Source organism: Zootoca vivipara, chromosome 3 (genome assembly GCF_963506605.1).
Source record: "Zootoca vivipara chromosome 3, rZooViv1.1, whole genome shotgun sequence".
Taxonomy (NCBI): domain Eukaryota; kingdom Metazoa; phylum Chordata; class Lepidosauria; order Squamata; family Lacertidae; genus Zootoca; species Zootoca vivipara.
This window is the reverse complement of record NC_083278.1, coordinates 64,129,416-64,149,456: the sequence shown is the minus strand read 5'-3', so window position 1 is coordinate 64,149,456 and position 20,041 is coordinate 64,129,416. Positions and strand designations below refer to the sequence as shown.

General features: G+C 42.4%; 2 protein-coding genes across 3 annotated transcripts in view; one reads left to right on the top strand and one right to left on the bottom strand.

Annotated features, from left to right (window-relative positions):
* Positions 1–4,949: 4,949 nt before the first annotated feature.
* On the top strand, positions 4,950–10,755 carry ZBTB2 (zinc finger and BTB domain containing 2). Its single transcript, XM_035108754.2, has 3 exons — positions 4,950–5,235; positions 8,717–8,899; positions 9,369–10,755. The coding sequence occupies exons 2-3, from the start codon at positions 8,727–8,729 to the stop codon at positions 10,729–10,731; spliced, it is 1,536 nt and encodes a 511-aa protein (XP_034964645.1). The 5' UTR covers positions 4,950–5,235; positions 8,717–8,726; the 3' UTR covers positions 10,732–10,755.
* A 6,057-nt stretch (positions 10,756–16,812) lies between these two features.
* AKAP12 (A-kinase anchoring protein 12) overlaps positions 16,813–20,041 on the bottom strand; it is a 64,454-nt gene continuing 61,225 nt past the window's right edge. For both annotated transcript variants that reach the window (XM_035108752.2, XM_035108753.2), the window contains one exon: positions 16,813–18,911. The gene's annotated coding sequence lies outside the window, so the exon portion shown is untranslated. The remainder of the gene's footprint in view (positions 18,912–20,041) is intronic.

The following is a 20,041-nucleotide window of genomic DNA, read 5'->3' as shown; positions in this document are numbered from 1 at the left end:
ATTTATTTTCCCAATTTGAACTGTATTTATTTTTCCCCTGGTGGTGATTTTCTTGGGTCAAAATTAGAGTACCCCTAAACATTATTTTAGAAAAAAGCACTGAGTTATACCATAAAATTATATATAAATGGAAAGATAATTTAATGACGAATGTAATGCAATAACTTATACAAAGCATTATTTATTACAAGTCATAAAGAAAAAACGTGAAACACAGAAAAAATGAGATGTTAAATTGCTGTGTTGGCACTTTACGATAAATAAGTGGGTTTTAGGTTGGTTTGGGCACTCAGTCTCTAAAAGGTTCACCATCACTTCTTCAGGAGTGTGAAGCACAATTTCCCACAAAAAACAAACAAACTGATTAATCACACCACCACCAACACTGAAATTCTGTCTTGTTCTTAATCTACATGTGTAGCTTTATTGTTTTATACCATTTCATTTAAGTAGTGAGGCATGTTTTGGTCTTATGACTGCTTTATGACTGCTTTTACCAAACACATGCCACGGCATATTTATCATTTCCATACATTAGATGTAAAGCAGCTCTTACACATACAAAATCTCACAGTTCAAAACTCATTAACCAATTGTTAAAAGCAGAACTCATACACTAAAGTCCTGCTAATTTATTTCACATTAATGTGGAAATTGCACAAATTTACTGACTTTTTGAAACTGCTTTTTAAAAAACTCTGCAATAAGTGCATGAAAGTAAACTTTCATGTTTTGTTTCAAACACCTGGATATGTACTACATATGAACACTTAAGTACTGGAAGCATAGGAGCCAACTTCCAGGGGCCAAGGGCCCATTTGTCTCCCCAAGTAAAATATTTGAGGGGGTCTCACCCCTGCAAAGTTGATGGGCATTGCCATTCAAATGGTGTGCATATGCCATGTAATGCGATTATGTGGGTCGAGGCTTACCTGCCCCCCATTTTATCCAATTTGGCACCCCTGACTGCAAGCATACCTCAAGGTTTGACAGGTGCGAAGAAGTCACTAGCAGAGCAATCAAGTGGGATTGGAGGAAGAAAACATGGTAGATCCACCACCACATCCCAAACACTGTTGGCTCATGCCAGCCAGGCTGAAAAGTGAAGGGAATGGTTTCTTGAAATTCATGCCATCTCCAGGCTGGCACAACTGTGGGGCCCAAGAATACACAACACTTTGGCTCTAAAACTGCCAGTATCCCACCTCCAGGGCTAACTTCTGGAGATAGCGTCTGCCCACCTGGGTAGTACCCCTCACAACTAGCCATGTGACTCAATGCCAGCAGAGTCAACTAGTGCTCAGCCTTCAAACATTAGAGATGGGGTTAGAATGGTATACCTACTTGATATTCAAAAGCTGTTTTTAAGACATGTGATTACTTGTTACTGTGTGGTTTAACAGAAGTGTGATTTGGATGTCTATCACTGAAATCCTGTGATAGGGTAGATCAGGGATGTCCAACAGGTTGATCGGGATCGACTGGTCGATCCCCAGGAGGTTCTAGTCTATCTCTGTCGATCTTGGGCTCCTTTTCCTTTCCTTTTGCCTAAGAGCACCTGGCCCCGCCCCCTCTCCTCTCGCTGCATTTTCTCCTTTTCTCTTGAACAGAGTTTTAGCTGTGAGGCAGACTGCTTCCACAGCGATATTTTGGTGAGCGGCTAATACGCCTCCCCCTAAAATTTGACCTGAACCCAAATAAAATGGGGGTAGATCACTTCCAGTTTTTAACTCTGTGAGTAGATTGCAGTCTCCTGGAAGTTGGCCACCCCTGGGCTAGATGAGCACTAAATAATCTTAACAAAACAGAGGTCCTGGGCAAAGGTAGTTTATTTGCTCAGGGAGATGGGTTTGCACTCTACCCTGATAAGATTCAGTCTGTGTTTATGGATCTTGTGTCTTGTGGTACATAGTACCTTTCATTAGCTGAGAGTGCTGTACCAGCCATCGTCTGGCTTGGACAGAGAGAGCCTGGCTATTCTCCATACATACTCTGATAAACCACCCAGTATTGTTTACTATAATGAATTATATGTGGACTGCATCTGAAGACTTGCATGATAGTGGTACAGAATACAGCTACCAAACTACAGGCACTACAATAGTAGGCTTAAAAACTTCACCGGCTCGTTTGTTTCCAAGCAGAATTCAAGGTATTGATGCAAATTTCCAAAACCATAAACTGTTTTGAGTACAGTACTGGGTTCCTAAAGGAACCCAACGATTTAAGTCAGCAAGCAAGCCTCTCCTTTTCATGAGAGGTAGATGGCAACCATAGGGAAAGCCTTTTCAGAGAGGATGCCACATTTACAGAATTCCCTTTCCAGGAATACCTGCCTTGCCTGTTTTATCTTTTCAGCATCAGGCAAAGACTTTTTTGTTGCCACAGGCCTTTTAAGCTCTGGACTACATTTGTTTTTATCTACTTATTCTGCTCAATCTTACTTTTTACTATTTTACTCTGGGTTTGCACTGTTTAATTGTTTTGAATTGCTCTGGGAACCAGTTGGGTGAGGTGATGTACAAATATATCCAATGCTTATCTTGAGGGCTGCACGTGGCCCTCGAGGCATTTCTGTGTGACCCTCAGCAACATTTGACACACACACACACCCCGCAGCCCTCACACTGCCTTCCCCAAGCCAGTTAAGTGAAGTGCTGGGCTTTGGGAGGAAGCTATGAGTGCTCTGACAGGGTTCTAGAGTCCTCCCACCTCCCTCCCACAGCTGGGAAGTGCTAACTAGGCTTTGGGAAGGTGGTGTGAGGACTCTAGGACCCTGCCAGCGCCTTGCACCTCCTTCCCAAAGCCTGACTCCTTGCTTAGAGGCCTATGGGAAGGGAGTGTGCATGTCAAAGGTTTCCATGTCAAAGTAGTCTTATGGCCCATTTGGTAAAGTTTGACTGCCTTGGTACAGGTACAAGGATGTGACCTGAGGCTACTACTGGTACCTTATGCACACTTAAGTCCGACTGAATTCTGTGGGACTTCATACAGGATGCTGAAAATGTCACAGAGAGAAAAAGGTAGTAAAGGGAGCCAAAGTGAAGAGCTGTTTGAAGACCATTAGACTGTCTTTCTATACCAAAATAGATTGAACCCCAATGCACAAGTCAGTCTGAATGAAATACTTAATTTCAAGCCATTTCAGATCCATTGAACTTATATAATAAAATTAGTGGTATCAAAGAAATGCAAAAATTATGTATTAAACATGTATGTACATTGGAGCCTCCATAACAAAACATTATTAGTTACAGGTAGGTAGACGCGTTGGTCTGCCGTAGTCGAAACAAAATAAAAAAATTCCTTCCAGTAGCACCTCAGAGACTAAGTTTGTCATTGGTATGAGCTTTCGTGTGCATGCTACTGGAAGGATTTTTTAAATTTTGTTTCGAAAACATTATTAGAACTCCTTTGCCTATGGCAGTTTTTAAACTCCACATCAACTTTCTGGAACCAACATAAATAGCTACACACAACAGCACTAGACAAAACAGAATCTTCAATTTTAAATCCTATGGGCTCCTTACATTTTCTAAGAGCAAGATGACAGTATATACATAAATGCAGAAAGAACAGTTTATTAGATCCTGGTTTGATTAAAATTTAGTAAGTAAAGCATTCTGCAACCTTTTCTCTTAGTATCATTACAACATAAAAAGTATGTATTTGTAACACCTAGCATTGTAGATGTTTGAAGCTTAACAAGAAAGGCAATGCACAGCTACAGATCATACAGAAAAACACAAATAGCCTGCAGGTAGCAATTCAGAAACAAAAGCAAATTTAGCAATTTTTAAGTACTGTATTCCAGACCCATGCCCCAACATGACGGGGGGGGGGGAGTATCATAAGTATGTATTATAGCTGCAATCCTATATATTGAGAACTCACTACTGCAATCGTATTTCTTTCTATCTTCAGATACTGTATAAGGACACCTATTATTCAAAGCACTAGCAAGCAGAAGCATATTCACTTTGGGGCAGATGATGCCATTTATAGATTAGGTTAATTCTCATATGCACTATTGTTATTCTGATTTCTCTCCTTTTTTAAAACACAAAAGGCCACTCAGCAAATAAAATCTTCAATGGTTTTTTTTACTGCAGTTCTAGAGTCTCAACACTCCAACATTTGAAATGGGAGTCTATTGCCACAATGCATCGAAGCATCAGGTACATGTAATCAAATCATTTCAACAGGTGCCAAATGCATGTATTTTTGTACTGATCGTGGCCTATATATTTATCCTGCCAACTATGGCATAGTACTTTTTCAGTTACTCAGGACACCACTGGATCACTTTTTTTAAAGGTTACAGGTAGGTAGCCGTGTTGGTCTGGGTCGAAGTAAAATAAAAAAAATTCATTCAGTAGCACCTTTAAGGTGCTACTGAAGGAATTTTTTTAAAGGGTTAACTCTCATCTTCAAACCTTTTTCTCATTACAACTGCTGATTGCTGATACATTCAAAAAATTACGTATTATCTGGCCCTCCATAAACACATACAAAAATGCACTGAAGAGTAAGCATGTTTGATATTCTAAGCAAGGCTTAAGTAGCTACTTAAAATTGCATATTATAAATATTGTAATGCCAATTCATTCCTTTGAAAATAAATAAACCTCACGTTAAAAATAGTATTGATCATTAACCCTAGCTCTCTCCCCACCTCACCTTTTCTTTCTTACCCTCAAATAACCGTATCTTATTTTTGTTTTGGCCACCTCGTGGCAATTCCCTCCCTCCTGTAACTGTAGGGGGGGGGGAGAGAACATCGCATGGAGCGAATGTTTGAAGATGCAGTTCTCGCTCCAGTACGCCGCCTATGTCCGTGCATTACATCCAAAAGCGGCCACAGCCGCCAGGCCCGGCTTCCCCGCCGTTGCAAATGAGCGCGAGCCCGCCCCGAGCCCGGCGCGGCCTGCGCTTGCTGCTCGCTGTAAGCGGCGCGCGAAAAGGCGAGGCGGGCGGGGAAGGAGGCATGGGGGGAGGGGTGGCTCCTGCTGCTGTTGCCGCCACAGCGCTCGTCGCCGCCTCCCCTCCCCCTCCTCTCTGCCTCTCTCCCCGGCGGGGGCTCCTCGCCACAGCCTCTCTGCTCCGCTCTCGGTCATGTGACCCTAACGTAACCGGACAGGAAAAGCCGCCGCCGCCGTCTCCGACTCCGTTGTTGCTGCTGCTGCTGGGCGCGCGCCGAGGCGGCGGCGGGGGCTCCCGGAGAGCGCGAGCCAGGTGAGCTACGTCTGCCCCCCCCCCACATACACAAGGTGAATCGGGGCGGCGGGGGGAAGGGAGGGGGAGGCGTGAGCGGCGGCGGCGGGGGAGGCCACAGCGCCCGGCTGCTCCCCCACCTCACTCCATACCCACCATTGTGCTGGCGGTTGGGCTAGGCCAGGTCGGGACCCAAAGGGAGAAAAAGGGCGGCCCGAGCACCTGAGAGGACTTTCGCGAGTAACCGGCGGCGGCCTCGAGACGGTGGCCGGGAGGGCGGTGGACGCGTCTGCCCCCCCCCCCGGTCGGTGGGTGGGAAGGTCGCCCGGTCAGGACCCGAGGGGGAGGATTTCTGTTCCCACCAGCGCTGGCCCGCGGGGTCAGCGTGAGCTGGGCTTGGTTCGGGCCCCTCGGCGCCTGCTTTCCCCCCTCCCTCCGGTCTCCCTCCCTCCCTCGGAGCCGCCGAGCTACGCAGCGGCCTTCCCCGCTTTTTCTCTCACCAGCGGCAGCAGCAGCAGCAGCAGCAGCCCGGCCTAGAAAGGGGGGAGGGGCGGGCGCTGAGGCAGCCGCGCGGAGCGGGAAAGGGAGGGGGAGGGAGGGAGAGAGAAGGAGGGAGGGGCGGGGGGGTTGATGGTGGGCGGCTCCGTCTGCGTCTCTTCAGCAGCCTAGGCGGCCCTGGCGACAGCGGCGGATCCCGTCTCTCGCGCGCCTTAGGCGCCGCAGCTCGCTCGCTCGCGCTGCTTACGTCGCTTCGCGCCGCCGTCCGTCCTCGCGTACGCCCCGCCCCCCTCCGGGAGCTGCGTGTGCGCGCACGTGGAGACCTCGCGTCGCCGAGGGGGAGGGGGGAGGACGGGGCGTAGGCGGAGCTGCTGCGGAAGCCCGGGGGCGCGCGCGATGGCTTGGCTTTGCCTGTCCTCTTTCCCCCGCCCACCCACCGAAGGGCAGCCAATAGGAAACGCCGTCAGTGCAGGCACCCCGTGATTCACCACGGGAAGCGCAGGTTGAGGAGTGAAAAGGAAGGTTGCAGCGCTCCTCCGCTATTGGTTGCTGTAGATTTCTCGCCGTCCGGCTGTCGCCTATGAGTGCCGTCTCGGAGACTCGCTGGCTCTTGTGGGTTGTTTAGAGGAGGAGCCGGACGGTCTGCTTCGTTGCCGAGCGAGCAGCCGCTTAGTTTGCAAAATGTTCTTTCCCCCGCTTCGTTTCTGGACGGGATGAAGACGGAATTTGCCACTTTTATTTGGCGCCTTAAAGCTCTTTAAGTATTTTATTTGCACACAGTAGCAGACGAACCAGGAGCACAACCACGAGGGCCTCAACTTTTTATTTAGTGCCCCAAACCCAATGTCCTGGTCCTCTTGACTGAAAAACAGATCCGTTAAAGGGGGATGTTTAACTTTTAAGTTATCACCAGATTCCCTGGGACTCCTTTTTCCAAGTGTTTCAGGTCTGTACATTGGAATAGCAATGTACTGGTGTGTAACTTGGAAGCAAGCACATTTATTTATATTTGTATATAACCCTTAATCCATTGATCTTAGATTCACACCATAAAAGTGCAATATAATTTTAAAAAAAACATACATAAAACAGTAAAACCCTTCCCTTCCACAAACACATTTAAAAGAGTATAGGATGTTAAATAGCCAAAGGTCTGGTGGAAGACGAATGTTGTTGCCTGGCGAGAAAAGACCTGTTTTTTTGTTGCTACCCTCCAGACATGAAGAAGATCCTCAGAAGATAATCTGAGGGTCCAGGTAGGTTCATATGGAAAGAGGCAGTCCTTGAGGTATTGTGTCTTGAGCCATTTATGGCTTTATAGGTCAAAATTAGCACTTTGAATTGGACCTGGAAACTAAATGGCAGCCAGTACAGTCAGGCAAGGAGTGGTGTAATAAGCTACAACCATTGCCCTGATGAGCAACTTGGCCACGGAATATTGTTGTTAATCTGGGGTGCAAGACAGCCTAAAAATCTAGATCAAGATGGTACCAGAATTTAATTAAGGTTTGAGGTGTTTAATTAGGCTTGTGTTACAAATTATGTGCCGTGGGAATTGATGTATTCTAAGCATCAGTAATTATTGTGGGTAAGCCACTGATTAAATTAGGCAGCTTTCTGAAGTTGTGTATCAGGTCAGTAATGCTAGCCAATCAACAAGTGTTGATTGAAAAGACTAATTTCCTTGTTTAGGTGAAGGAGGGGGAGGGGCATAGATCATTTGAAGTTCAAAGCCTCAAAAGAGATGTGTGAATCTGTGTGAAAAGGCTTCTATGGGGTTGCGAAGCTCATCTCACTTTCAGGCCGAGGGAACGGTGCTTGTCCACAGACAGCTTTCCGGGTCATGTGGCCAGCAGGACTAAACCGCTTCTGGCCAACAGAACACTGCAACAGAAATCAGAGCGCATGGAAACACCGTTTACCTTCCTGCCATAGCGGTATCTATTTATCACTTGCGCTGGTGTGCTTTTGAACTGCTAGATTAGCAGGAGCTGGGACGGAGCAACTGGAGCTCACCCTGTTTTAGGGATTCGAACTGCCAACATTCTGATCAGGAAGCCCAAGAGGCTCAGTGGTTTAGACCACAGTGCCATCTGCATCCCTTTGAGATAATTAGCTTTAGCATAGCAAAGGAGGGACCAGAACTGAGGCTAGGAGAGAAGCTGTGAGGTTAGGGCTGGACTGATGTAACCAGGAAGCAGAAAGGAACTGCTAAGCTACATTGTGGTCTGCAGTGCCAGATAGGCTGAAGAGAAAGGATGGTGCTGAGCTTAGTGTTGTTGCTGCTATGGAATAAGCTGACATGTTTTGGGCTGCTGCTGCGAACTTCCTCTATTGTAGGCTCCAGGTTGTATATACTGTATGTGTAAATAAACCCGCTTAACCATGAAAGAAGGACGGAGCTATATAGAGGCACTGGCTGGGTTCACAGTTTTCCCCGCATCGTGTTTTTTGCGCATGCACGCACACACATCATAGTCAGCTCAAAAATTATGAAACCAATATCACGACAGAGGACGAGATGGTTGGACAGTGTTCTCGAAGCTACGAACATGAGTTTGACCAAACTGCGGGAGGCAGTGGAAGACAGGAGTGCCTGGCGTGCTATGGTCCATGGGGTCACGAAGAGTCGGACACGACTAAACAACAATCACAATATGGACTTCAAACTGGTTTTGGACAATATATTGCCCAGCCCTAGTGACATCACACTACCTGTAACCTCCCCCTCCCAACTCTGCTATATACCCTGAGCTCAGGAACAGGCTCAATCACTGGCCATTGTCTGGTAATTGCACCTTGATTACACTTTTCCCCAGGGCAATTTCCTAATGTCGGGCATCTTCCCTTCATTAATTCAAATATTATCTAAATTTTACCATTTACTAATTTCTAACATTCACTAGCCCTAGCAGTTATGGGTGCCCTTTTACCCCCAAATTCTGTTTACCCTGGATCTGTAACAATGAGGAAATTGTTCTAAACAAGTATATTTGCTTTACAGAATTTAAAAGATGGATTTAGCCAACCATGGACTGATTCTTCTGCAGCAGCTCAATGCTCAACGGGAGTTTGGTTTCCTGTGTGACTGTACAGTTGCTATTGGTGATGTTTACTTCAAGGCACACAAATCTGTCCTTGCCTCTTTTTCCAACTATTTCAAGATGTTGTTTGTTCATCAAAGCAGGTACAGTAGTTATAAAATAATACACTTTAAAAATGGTATTTAGTTAAGGTAAAATAGTCTGAAGAAATTAGAAAGTGTTAAGGCAGCCTAATGTGAGTTGCTTACAAATCACAATAACTCAACATCTAGCTTCATCCACAAATCAGTTAACCTGATTACAGTGTTAATCCTGTGGATTTCATTGCTAACTAGTTTGTGGGTCAAGTTCATGAACTGCTGCCCTGAAGGTATGTATTCTGGAATAAATTAGTCAGATCACATTTTGCAGCGTAATTTATAAATATGTTGCACCAGTAGAAGCAATGCCTTAAACCATGATAACAGATATTTATTTTACTTTATTTACTTTATTTATATGAACATGTTCCAGGATACTTAAAATTGTGTACTTAGTTGTATACTTAGATTATTGCAATCCTTCAGAAGCATTTTATCTTCCTCTTTAATACTGTTTTGAAATTTCTTTCAGTGAATGTGTCCGTTTGAAGGCAACTGACATACAGCCAGATATTTTCAGCTATCTCTTACATTTGATGTACACTGGGAAAATGGCACCTCAGCTCATAGATCCTGTTCGATTGGAGCAAGGAATAAAGTTTCTGCATGCGTTCCCGCTTATTCAAGAGGCTAGTCTTGCCAGTCAAGGAAACTTTACACACCCGGAACAGATTTTTCCATTAGCATCTTCGTTATATGGTATTCAGATTGCGGATCACCAGGCAAGAAATTCCACAAAAGCAGCCACAACTGACAAACCTGTTCGAGGACCAAGGCCACAGTCATCAAGAGCAACTCAAGAACAGATGCATGAAGCCACCCAACTGTCACAGATCCCACCACCACCGCTGCCTCAAGTGCCCCCAACAAATATGTCCACTTCAGACCCATTACAGCCTCCTTTGTCTCCTGAACTGGTTTCTACTGCTCCTCATCCTTCTCCTCCAGGTGATGAAAACAACATGGAAGCCTCCTCCTCAGATGATCAGCCTGCTTCTCTCACAATTGCGCACGTCAAGCCAAGCATTATGAAAAAGAACGGAAGCTTCCCCAAATACTACGCTTGTCACCTCTGCGGTCGGCGATTCAATTTGCGAAGTAGTTTGCGTGAGCACCTCCAGATTCACACTGGGGTGCCTTTCTCATCAAGCCAGCATGGGGAAAGTAGTGTTCCTTTATCTCTTTGTAATAACGCTCTTGAAAAAGAGGCTATGGAAGTTGCTGAAGCTGGAATGATTAGCGATAGTGAGCTGCAGCAGATCTCGGATTCACCTATCATCGATGGACAACCGCAGGCTGAAACACCGCCACCCTCTGACATTGCTGACATAGACAACTTGGAGCAAGCAGATCAAGAAAGGGAAGTGAAAAGGCGGAAGTACGAGTGTTCCATTTGTGGGCGCAAATTTATTCAGAAAAGTCACTGGAGAGAGCACATGTACATTCATACTGGCAAGCCTTTCAAGTGCAGCACCTGTGACAAAAGCTTCTGCCGGGCCAATCAAGCTGCTCGACATGTATGTCTAAACCAAAGCATGGACACCTACACCATGGTGGACAAGCAGACTCTGGAGCTTTGTACTTTTGAGGAAGGCAACCAAATGGACAACATGTTGGTACAGACCAACAAACCCTACAAATGCAACTTGTGTGATAAAACGTTCTCCACACCTAATGAAGTCGTCAAACATTCGTGCCAAAGTCAGAACTCTGTCTTTACTCTAGACGAGGATAGATCCATTTTGCTAGGTGGTGGGGATGCTGAAACCACAGAGAGTGATCATTCGGTCTTAGACTCTATCAAAAAAGAACAGGAAGCAGTGTTGTTAGACTGACTGTGAGGCTCATATCATTTTTTTTTAAGAAAACAGTTTGTCTTACTCATTTTTACTAAACCGATCCTCCTCCTCTCCCAACCATAACTACACTGACATGGAAGGAAGTCTGGCTCTGTTCCTTTTTCCAGAAAAAGTATAAAATTAATAAAGGGTGTTGTATCACATTATAACAATTGATTTTAACCAAGAAGAAAATGTATAAGGGTAACTCAGCTAACTATGTGAATAATGCTAAAATGCATCTGTAACATACTCTAAGCGAGTTCTAAGACTATTTCTATATATATTCTGTACTTGAATGCAGTGAGATGCAATGTGAGAAGAAGACAGAAAGGAAACTAAACAGGTTTATTAAACTACAATATTTTCTCTCAACAAATACCGGTAGCATTTTGAGGGAATACCGAAGATACAAAATTCTCATGGTTACACACCTATAAGCTGTGTAAAGTTGTCATTTTACAAAAGCTTGGAAATTCCCTTAATGAACCAAGAACACTATTTTAATCCACATGATTATTGTCAAGTGTTTGTTTCCAGGTAACTTCATTGACATTATGTCCATTAAAAATGTATTATTAAGGCTTGACTCCAAGCACAGTGACTTGGTAGTCAACCCCACTAACTGCAGTGGGACTTAAAGCTTCCAGATAAATGTGTTTAGGACCAGATTTTGCTAAAATAGCAGTAATAATGTGATGGCAATCGTTTTATATGCATAAAAATGTATGTATGTGTGTGTGTGTGTACTTCAGGTAAATGCAGGTAAAATGTGTGCATGCACCCTTTCCAAACTGGCCATTGCTTGTAACGTCTCACCAATTGGTCCTTTTAAAATTGGTACAGGGTGTATGAATTTTTTAAAATCCTGCTGACTAGTAATTGATGATGAACAGTGCTATCACCCAAAACGTGAAGGAAATCAGAGATTAGAATTGTACATAGTGAGCCCTGTGCTAAATATGGGAATAATAGATTTGAGCCTTTATAGTGTAACTGAAAAAGGAAAAACATTGTGGCTTTTTTATTTTTATCAAAGCAGCAATCTGAGTTTATGTGATTAACATGTAGGAATTAAGGGAAAGGAAATCTGGTCTTAAATAATATTTAGCTACTGGCAGCCTCTTGTAACATAGCAAATGGTATAATGATGAAACTGTATCATGGTTGGTTTTTAAGTAACAGTGCAACATTGAGTGGAAAGCTACATATTCTTTATGTTCCTTCAATTTGGGCACCAGTCAAAGTATGCAAATATAAATAAATAAAGGGGACACAGTGTACGTTCAAGTTTCTGCTCTGGATAGTACCGTATGCAAATTTAAAATCAAGTTACTGATTTTTATCTTTTTAATATATAAATATAATAATATTCTCCAATAGTATAAATAACCTGAGAGGAGGGAGTCCATTGAAAGGTCAATTGTCCTGGTGGGAAAGTTTCAAGAAACAGAGGCATTCCACCAGAAATAGGGGCAGTGTGTTCTGATGGGGGGGAGAGAGGCAGATACAAATCTGCTTTTGTATACATGTTTTGAGTATCATCCTATTTTGTGTCTAGTTATGTTTTCCAGTTTGTAAGTTTTTATACATTATTTTATGGAATAAAAAAGGTATAAAATAAAATTTGATTTTTTTCAAGTCCAAGGTGATTGAATGTGAGCTGATCATACGCAGTACTAGTACATGCTGTGCAGACCTTAGAAATGGACTCAACATGCAGCACGAGGCTGTCTGGGGGCCAAAGCAGCAGGAACAACTGATGTGGGAAATGTGTGTGCTTGTGAGGGGAAAGTCTATGCAGTTCGCGATCATGGGCCTCTTATGTCCCCAAATTAAGGCCTGTCACTGCACAGCCACTCTGGAAAGGGACACACAGAATGTAACTGTTCTTTCTGTCATGGGCCTGTGCTTGCATCAGATCAAGTTTGTGAAGGGATAGAATAGAACTATAAGGCTTTCTCTTTAAAAAAAATTGAAGGACTAGAAGTAACCATGTTCTTAGTTATCAGATTTCATGGCTGCAGCTCAGAGTCCACAAAGAAAAAACATGTAGTCACCATGTTTAAACTAAGTTCCTGATCCAGGAAGCTGCATGTGAAGACCCATACATGGAGTGTGTCCCCACTGTTCCTACCCTTTACTCCATTATAGTTTGCTTGGACCCCAGAAATTTAAAAAGCACACTGCCCTCAATCTCATGACAGAGCCCCACTCCAGAAAATGTCAGAGCTAGTCTATGTGTGAGCTACTAAAGTGGACTATGCCAATTCAGACTACAAGGACATGTGTTGCATGTTTAAACCAAGCTCCCTTTAGGTAAAAACCTGGTACAACACGGAATAAGGGGCTAGTGCAGCCTCTTCCTTGCTGTGCTGTTTATAGGAAACAATTTACAAAGTGACGCCTTAGGCTACTCAGACCCACACAGCCTCACTGAAGTCAATGGCACAAATTACTTATACTTGCTGCCTATTAAACTCCAGGCTCAAATTAATTTATAAAGTGCTGGCATTAACCTTCACAGCTCTATAAAGAGTTTGGGGCCAGGCTACTTAGAAAGATAACCTGTACTTCTAGGCACCTAAGCGTTAAATCAGCTCTGGCACTGGTGAAAGAAGTTAATTTGGTACCGTGGTGACTGTATATCTGGAATGCCTTCCACAGGCTAATTTGAATTCCCACACCATTTTGGTGCACTCTAAAAGATCAACTAGAAGTCTATTAAATAAAAACTCAGAAAGAAGTCCTACTGCTTTCAAAGGGTCTTACACCTAGATTTATGCAAATGATTGCTACCTAATGGTTAAATTCAGTGAAAACCATGGAAAGGTACTTTTAGTCTTTCCCAACCCTCCTTTTCCCCTCCTCAAACCTGTTGACAGTTCAAGGCACTTGAATGGGGTGGCTTGTGGCACAGTGAAGCTTGAAGTGGCGAGATCAAAAAATCAAATAGGGTACTTGAGAGGAGACACTTTGGGGGGGGGATGGATTGGGATCAGGGACTGACTACATTCTGAATTTTTCTCTAAATTCAACCCTAAATCACCATTTTAGCTGGATTGGGTCAGTGTACATTTACCTTTTGGTTCAGTGATATGAGTATTCTAATTGTCAAGTAACTGCCCTTTTGGCATGTTCATAAAGCTTGCAGAGATTGTACTGAGCATCTTTCGTCAAGTCTATTGAGTTGAAATAGCAAGGTATGTTATGTGATACCCCACCACTGTTTCTATTGCAAAAGATGTCTGCATGCATAAGGGCAGGATCATGGGCATGCCAAACTCAAATCCAATTCTTGGTTTATTCTGCATTAATCTAATCTCATTTAATATTTGCTTTGTACTAGTAGGCAGTAAGGACTTGGCTCTCCAAAATCCTCTAGGAATGACAAGCTATTTGAATGACAGCGGATTAAAGAGGAGGAACTAAACTGCATAGAGTGCCAATGCTATCAGGACAGATATTATAAAGACAATATTAATGCAAAAAAAGAAATGTTTCCATTTCTAGATGTTCACATTCTAAGAAACTAAGCTTGCTGCACTGTCCAGAAATGTGGATGGGTTAAAACTGCTACACTATTGCACAATTAGTGCAAACACACCAGATGCTCTTCTGCAAGTCTTTAGAATTGCTGAACATGCTTCATTGGTAGCAATTTTCATAAATGAAACAACTGCACAGAATCTTACTGTAGCTGCATTAGTGTGGATCATATGGTGGATTGCTTCAACAATGCTTGCTGCCAGTGTATATTTAGCAAGGGTTATTTCATGGTTATTTGCAACAATATCATGAATTATTTCTATGTAATAAAAATGTAGATTATCACTTGACCCAAAATATATGCACATAAAAGCATGTTCCACTGATCTATGGAATTTATTTCAGAGTAACTGTGTTTAGGATTGCAAAAAGCAAGCTATACTAAAACTCCACAACCACAATTTAGTCTTAAACCAAAAGGTTTTGGTATTTCCAAGATGCCCAGGCTGCAATTTGGCATTTAAGCAGTAGGGAATCCCATAGCTTTATGTACACCTCTGCAAGTGGGCCTTGTCACAAGCCAAAGCCTGATTTTCCCTTACCCAGTTGGTAAGTTCCACCATTTCTTGGGATCAATGGAGTAATGGTGTTATTTCATGGCCCCTCAGCTTTCAGGAAAAGATGAATGCTAGTTCCCTGGCTAGAAGTTCTCAAAGTTTCTCTGCTCAGGTACAAATCCCATCAGTGTCATGACAAAGAGACTACAAAGAACAGCAATTATAAGAATGACAAAGGACACAGTCAGCATGAATTGTGTTTGTATTTTATTTAGTCCATGAAAATCTACCTTAAAAACAACATATAAAATCAAAGTATCGGTTAATCCAATACATTGGATTAAGAAGAAACTGCAAAAGCTTGGAGTTGTGGCACAAGCTAAAAGTTTGCAGCCTCGTCTTGAATATTTCTGAGGCCAAAGCAATACACTGTAACAAAGCAGTATCTGTGTATGGAGACATGCTCCCTGCACCATGGGAAAAAAATCTATTGGTGCTTTTGGTTTTTGGAGACGGGTCAGTTAAAAGCAGAAATATTGGTAATATGATTTGTGTTCTTTGCATTGCTTAGAAAGGCCCTAGATCAGTATTTATTTTTTAAAAAAAACAAGCAAGAACTAAGCGCTTGTTCCCCAACTTCTAGCAAGGTAATTTACATTGTGATTACTAGGTTTTATTTAAATGTTTAGATAACTTTACATATTTATTAACAGCCTCAGAGCTATAAAGATTAGAACCAGGATAACATAGGCCATGCCATTGTTTTATTATTATTTAGCTTGTTGCAGCTACTGCAATATGGCTTTCCATACACACGTTACAATTCACAGCAGGTTTTCCATTTGCTTAGCACTGTAAAAAAAAGGCTGTGAAATTCACAGGCCATGTTTTGTGACCTGCTGGGTGTGAGATAAACTTCTTTCAGGGTCCCCTTCGGCTATGAAAGGTTCATCAAGCATCTACTAAACCCATGACTGCTGGCCACATGAAGTTCAGGGACAATGACTTTGACAGACTTGTTGTAAAGCACACAATGAAAGTGATCAAAATAGCATTTGGCAATCAGAACAAACTTTCTAATTCATACTCTAACTGGGGAAGCTGCCACTAAGGTGGGGGAGAACCAAAGACTCCCCCAAATAATTTGGGAACACACCATGTTACTGAATGTTTTACACATTTGTACACATTGTAGACACACACATGGAATACATCTAACCGAACCAATCCACAAACAAGCGCCTACCTGTATTTCTTTCTTGGAGGCCATTGAGCTTTAACCTTCAATACTTTTTAAAGTTTCCATTTTGCACTGAATAAACGAAACTTTCTTACAAATTCATTCATATCAAGAAGTTCATATCTTATCACACTAAGTCCAGAAGGAGGCACGTGCTAACTTGTGTACATACATACACCATCTACTTTTCAGGGAGACAGATTGCTGCGGTGCTATTCACCAGCTCACTGTTTTACTTAGTAAAGAGGCTTCATGGGCTAGCACCCACTACGAGTGAAAGGGTTACTGGTTTTGATTATTCTCCTCTACCCTGTCTTACAAATGTAAGACACATTTATCCCAAACTTGATCCAAACTGAACAAGCAAACTGCTCACAAAAGAGATGTAGTGGCGGGGGGCGGGGGAGGCCATATTTTTGGAGAAAAGTTAGCAGGTACATGGAGAGCCTTCAGTTGATGGGCCTAGGGAGGTGGGTTGGGAGAGAATACCTTGCCACTGTTACACCGTGTTTACTAGCTGCAATCAAGAGACAGAGATGGAGGAGGCTTACTAGCAAGCAGCTGCCATCTGTTCTGGCAGCACAGCTCAAAAGTTGCCAGTAAAGAGATGGGGGGAGCCCACCCACCGCAATTTACTATTCAGTACTTCCTGGCCCAACTCATGGGCTAATTTGAAAGCTAAACAATTATCCAGGTTGCCAGTTTGGCAACTCTGTAATACAAAAAGGTTCAATGATTATACCAAAATGATGTTAATATTTCTTTGTGGATCTTTGTCAGCAAAGGTAGTAATTGAAACTGAAATAACGGCTGTAGATACCGTACATGTTTAAAGAATGGCCACTCACCTTTCTTATCCACCTAGCTATTTAAAATTATTTAAGAGTTATATTTTGAAACAAACTGATGTATTAGTGTTTCACTTTTCTGATGTTCAAAGAAACCCTGTTGTCTTTATACCTTTTAAGAGGGTTTATAAAAAGCATTGTTCCATTTTTAATTTTCATAAATCGGCTACTTCATCGCAGAACTGCAAATACACTGAGAACATTGCATATTATTATTTTGCATTTTATTAGCAGAGCTATTCCAGGTAAGTTAGATGAATTTTTAAAAAAACTCACAACTTTCCACATTCTATTTGAAGAAAGGCAGTATTGTTAGCCAAAAGTATTTATAAGCTACATTATGCATACAGCAACCACTAGATGGTACTATTAGACCAGTGACATTTTTCTTTCTTTACTCATTGTGCAGCTCCCCAAAGGTCTTATTTGGCTCACTTATCGATAATTTTAAAATAAATTACTATACATGTAGGACAATGAAGCTGCTGGGCCATGCAAGACACAGCTGAGATAGGTACAAAGGCTACAAAGTGCAATATAACTTGACCTTCTAGACAGGTTAGGTGTCTAGAAGATCAAAAACTAGATGCTTTGAATATTTTAATTATCTTTCAATTATTTAGCATTTCAAGCCTGCCCAGTTTTATGCACAACCTATACTGACCAGTACTAAACTCTGCAATTCTCCATTAATGAAACAGAAGAGTGACTCCTGCTCAATGTTTCCTAAATTGTGGGGCTTTAAAAAATATTAATTAAAGCACAAAGCTCAGTATAAGCCAAATTTTTGTTTAGATCAATTTTCAGAAATCAGTTTTCTAAATGTACACAAGCATAATGAAATATACTTTCCTACTGAGGGGACACACATAAAGAGCAAACATAATCCTTTACTCATCAAAAACTTTTTGAAAATGAATTGTCTTACTTCATGACATGGATGTTCCAAAAACAGGAGAGCATTAAATGTTACACTAAAAATTGAACCATCTTTATTTTTCTTGATAGCTTCAAACCAGTTCAGCATTTGCCTAAAGTTACGACGGTATGACAGTTTCTTAAATGGACTAAGAAAAGGCTGAGGAAAATTTGAAGGGGCCATTTATTTGTCTGGCTTCTAAAGACTTTCCACATTCCCTCAGAATTAAACTGTACTCAGATAAATGTGAAAGTCAGTGCAGACTTAGGAAGGCTTAAATACACTGAAATCTTTCTTTTTAAGTACGCCTAACTCTCCATTTGAATGTAGCTGACGTATTTTCAACACACAATGCCATAGTGCCATGCTTATAAAAGGCGGTGGAAAATAAAGTCCTGTTTAGTAAACCAGTAATACAACTATTCCAAAACAAAACTATGCCTTTCTGGAGTATGATTTGTACCAAATCAAGACCCAATACAACATTAAACATGGTTCTCACACCATTCTACACCATGGAAAGCCAATGCAAATGTATTCTGATCCATCTGTGGCCAACTGTAGCTCGCTCACAATTCTTCCCTATTGGTCACATATTTTGTTTCTTTACTGGGTGAGACAAGTGAGATCATTTTCTTTCATTCTCTTTCTTTCTTTCTTTCTTTCTTTTTCTTTCCACATATAAAGAGGAGGAAATATACATTAAAATCGGATTTTGCTTGAAGATATACACATAAATACACAAAGAATTACAATTCAGTTTTGGAAGCACTGATAAAATGGGGAGCTTAAAAGATGCCAACTTCCTTCCCAGGTTAAGGTATGGACGTCATTTCAGCAAAAGTTAACACTTTCTGCCCCCCACTACAACTCATCAACAAAAAAATATAAAAGAATATTGTGAAGAGCAAGTGTTGACAATCAATAGTAAAAGAAGGTGGTTCAAGCTCCTGATGGTATCTCAGGATTGTCAAGTATATTTCTCACAATGACATCAGACATCTGTTCTCTGATCCAAATCAGTGACCTTCAACCCAATTAAACAGAATCCATTATCTTCTTCTTCTGCTGCTGCTGCTTCAGGAACTGGTCCCTCCAAATATAAAGACACAGCTTTTCCAGAACTGTGGAAACAGAAGTAAAGAAAAATCAACAAAATCTTGCAGCCCGAGCCTTTTATCCAGAGTGATGGCAGTTACCATCATATTATAATTGATTTTTTTTCTATGCACATCATGAACCAAATCTAGATGCTATATCAATGGAAGCAGTCAGTAGTTCAGCATGATGCTGCTATGCAGTGGGTGGCAACAGTGGCACTATGTGGGAAACTGCCCAGGCTAGAGATGACTCAATAAGCCCTTAAAGGTAGGACAGACTAACCGTTCACCAACCTAAGGTAGCATTAAAAAGGGGCTAACAGTGTGTTCTTCAGCTTGGAAAAGTTAGCAAAATCTCATGACATAAGCAGCATAATTTATTCCTGCCTCCAGCACCCAGCTATAACTCGGCCCTCCAGATGTTTTGAGATTACAAACCTCATCCCTGACTACTGGTCCTGCTAGCTAGGGATCATGGGAGTTGTAGGCCAAAAACATCTGGAGGGCCGAGTTTGAGGAAGCCTGTATAAGGCTGAATTGCTAACTTTCCTTTGCCAGAAGGAAAGGAGAATGCAGTGGTGCAAAGGTGGAGAACCTGTGACCATCCAGATGTTGGACTACAACCCTTACTTGGTATTTCACCATGCTGGCTGAAACTGAAGGAACTGAACTCCAATAACATCTGGACGACCACAGGTTCCTCTTCATGCAGTAGTCGGTAAGCAAAAGAAGAAGCAGGCAAGCAGTGATTAGCTTTAATCGGTGTTTTGATTTGTCCGATAGTTTGCCTGTGAGGGTATGCTCTAAGCACAGCTGAGGAATATGCGGTTTACTCCTCTTTTTACATTAAGAAACCTAAGGGTTTCTTGGTAGCATGGGCTGCTACCTCACTAGATCTGATTGTTGTGCCTGAGAGAGCATGGTTTGGCTGCAGGAGCAGCCTGAAGATGCTGACTCAGCTCCCGCCTGCATATAAGGCAATATGTGGGATGGCGGAGGAGAGGCAAGCAAACACAGCAGCAAATACAGGCCCAGCCACAGCAGATAAGATTTAAGGTGGGGACAGCTAAAACAACATTGTGAGTCTAGCAACCACATGGTGCTGGTCACTGGATATATCCTAGGGCGAGAGAAAAGTGTATTTAAAAAGTTTG

Bases quoted from the DNA above. Each gene is read 5' to 3' on its own strand.
- ZBTB2 (XM_035108754.2), top strand. From the start codon at position 8,727: ATGGATTTAGCCAACCATGGACTGATTCTTCTGCAGCAGCTCAATGCT. The intron at 8,900-9,368 runs GTACAGTAGTTA...AATTTCTTTCAG, and splicing joins TTGTTTGTTCATCAAAGCAG to TGAATGTGTCCGTTTGAAGG.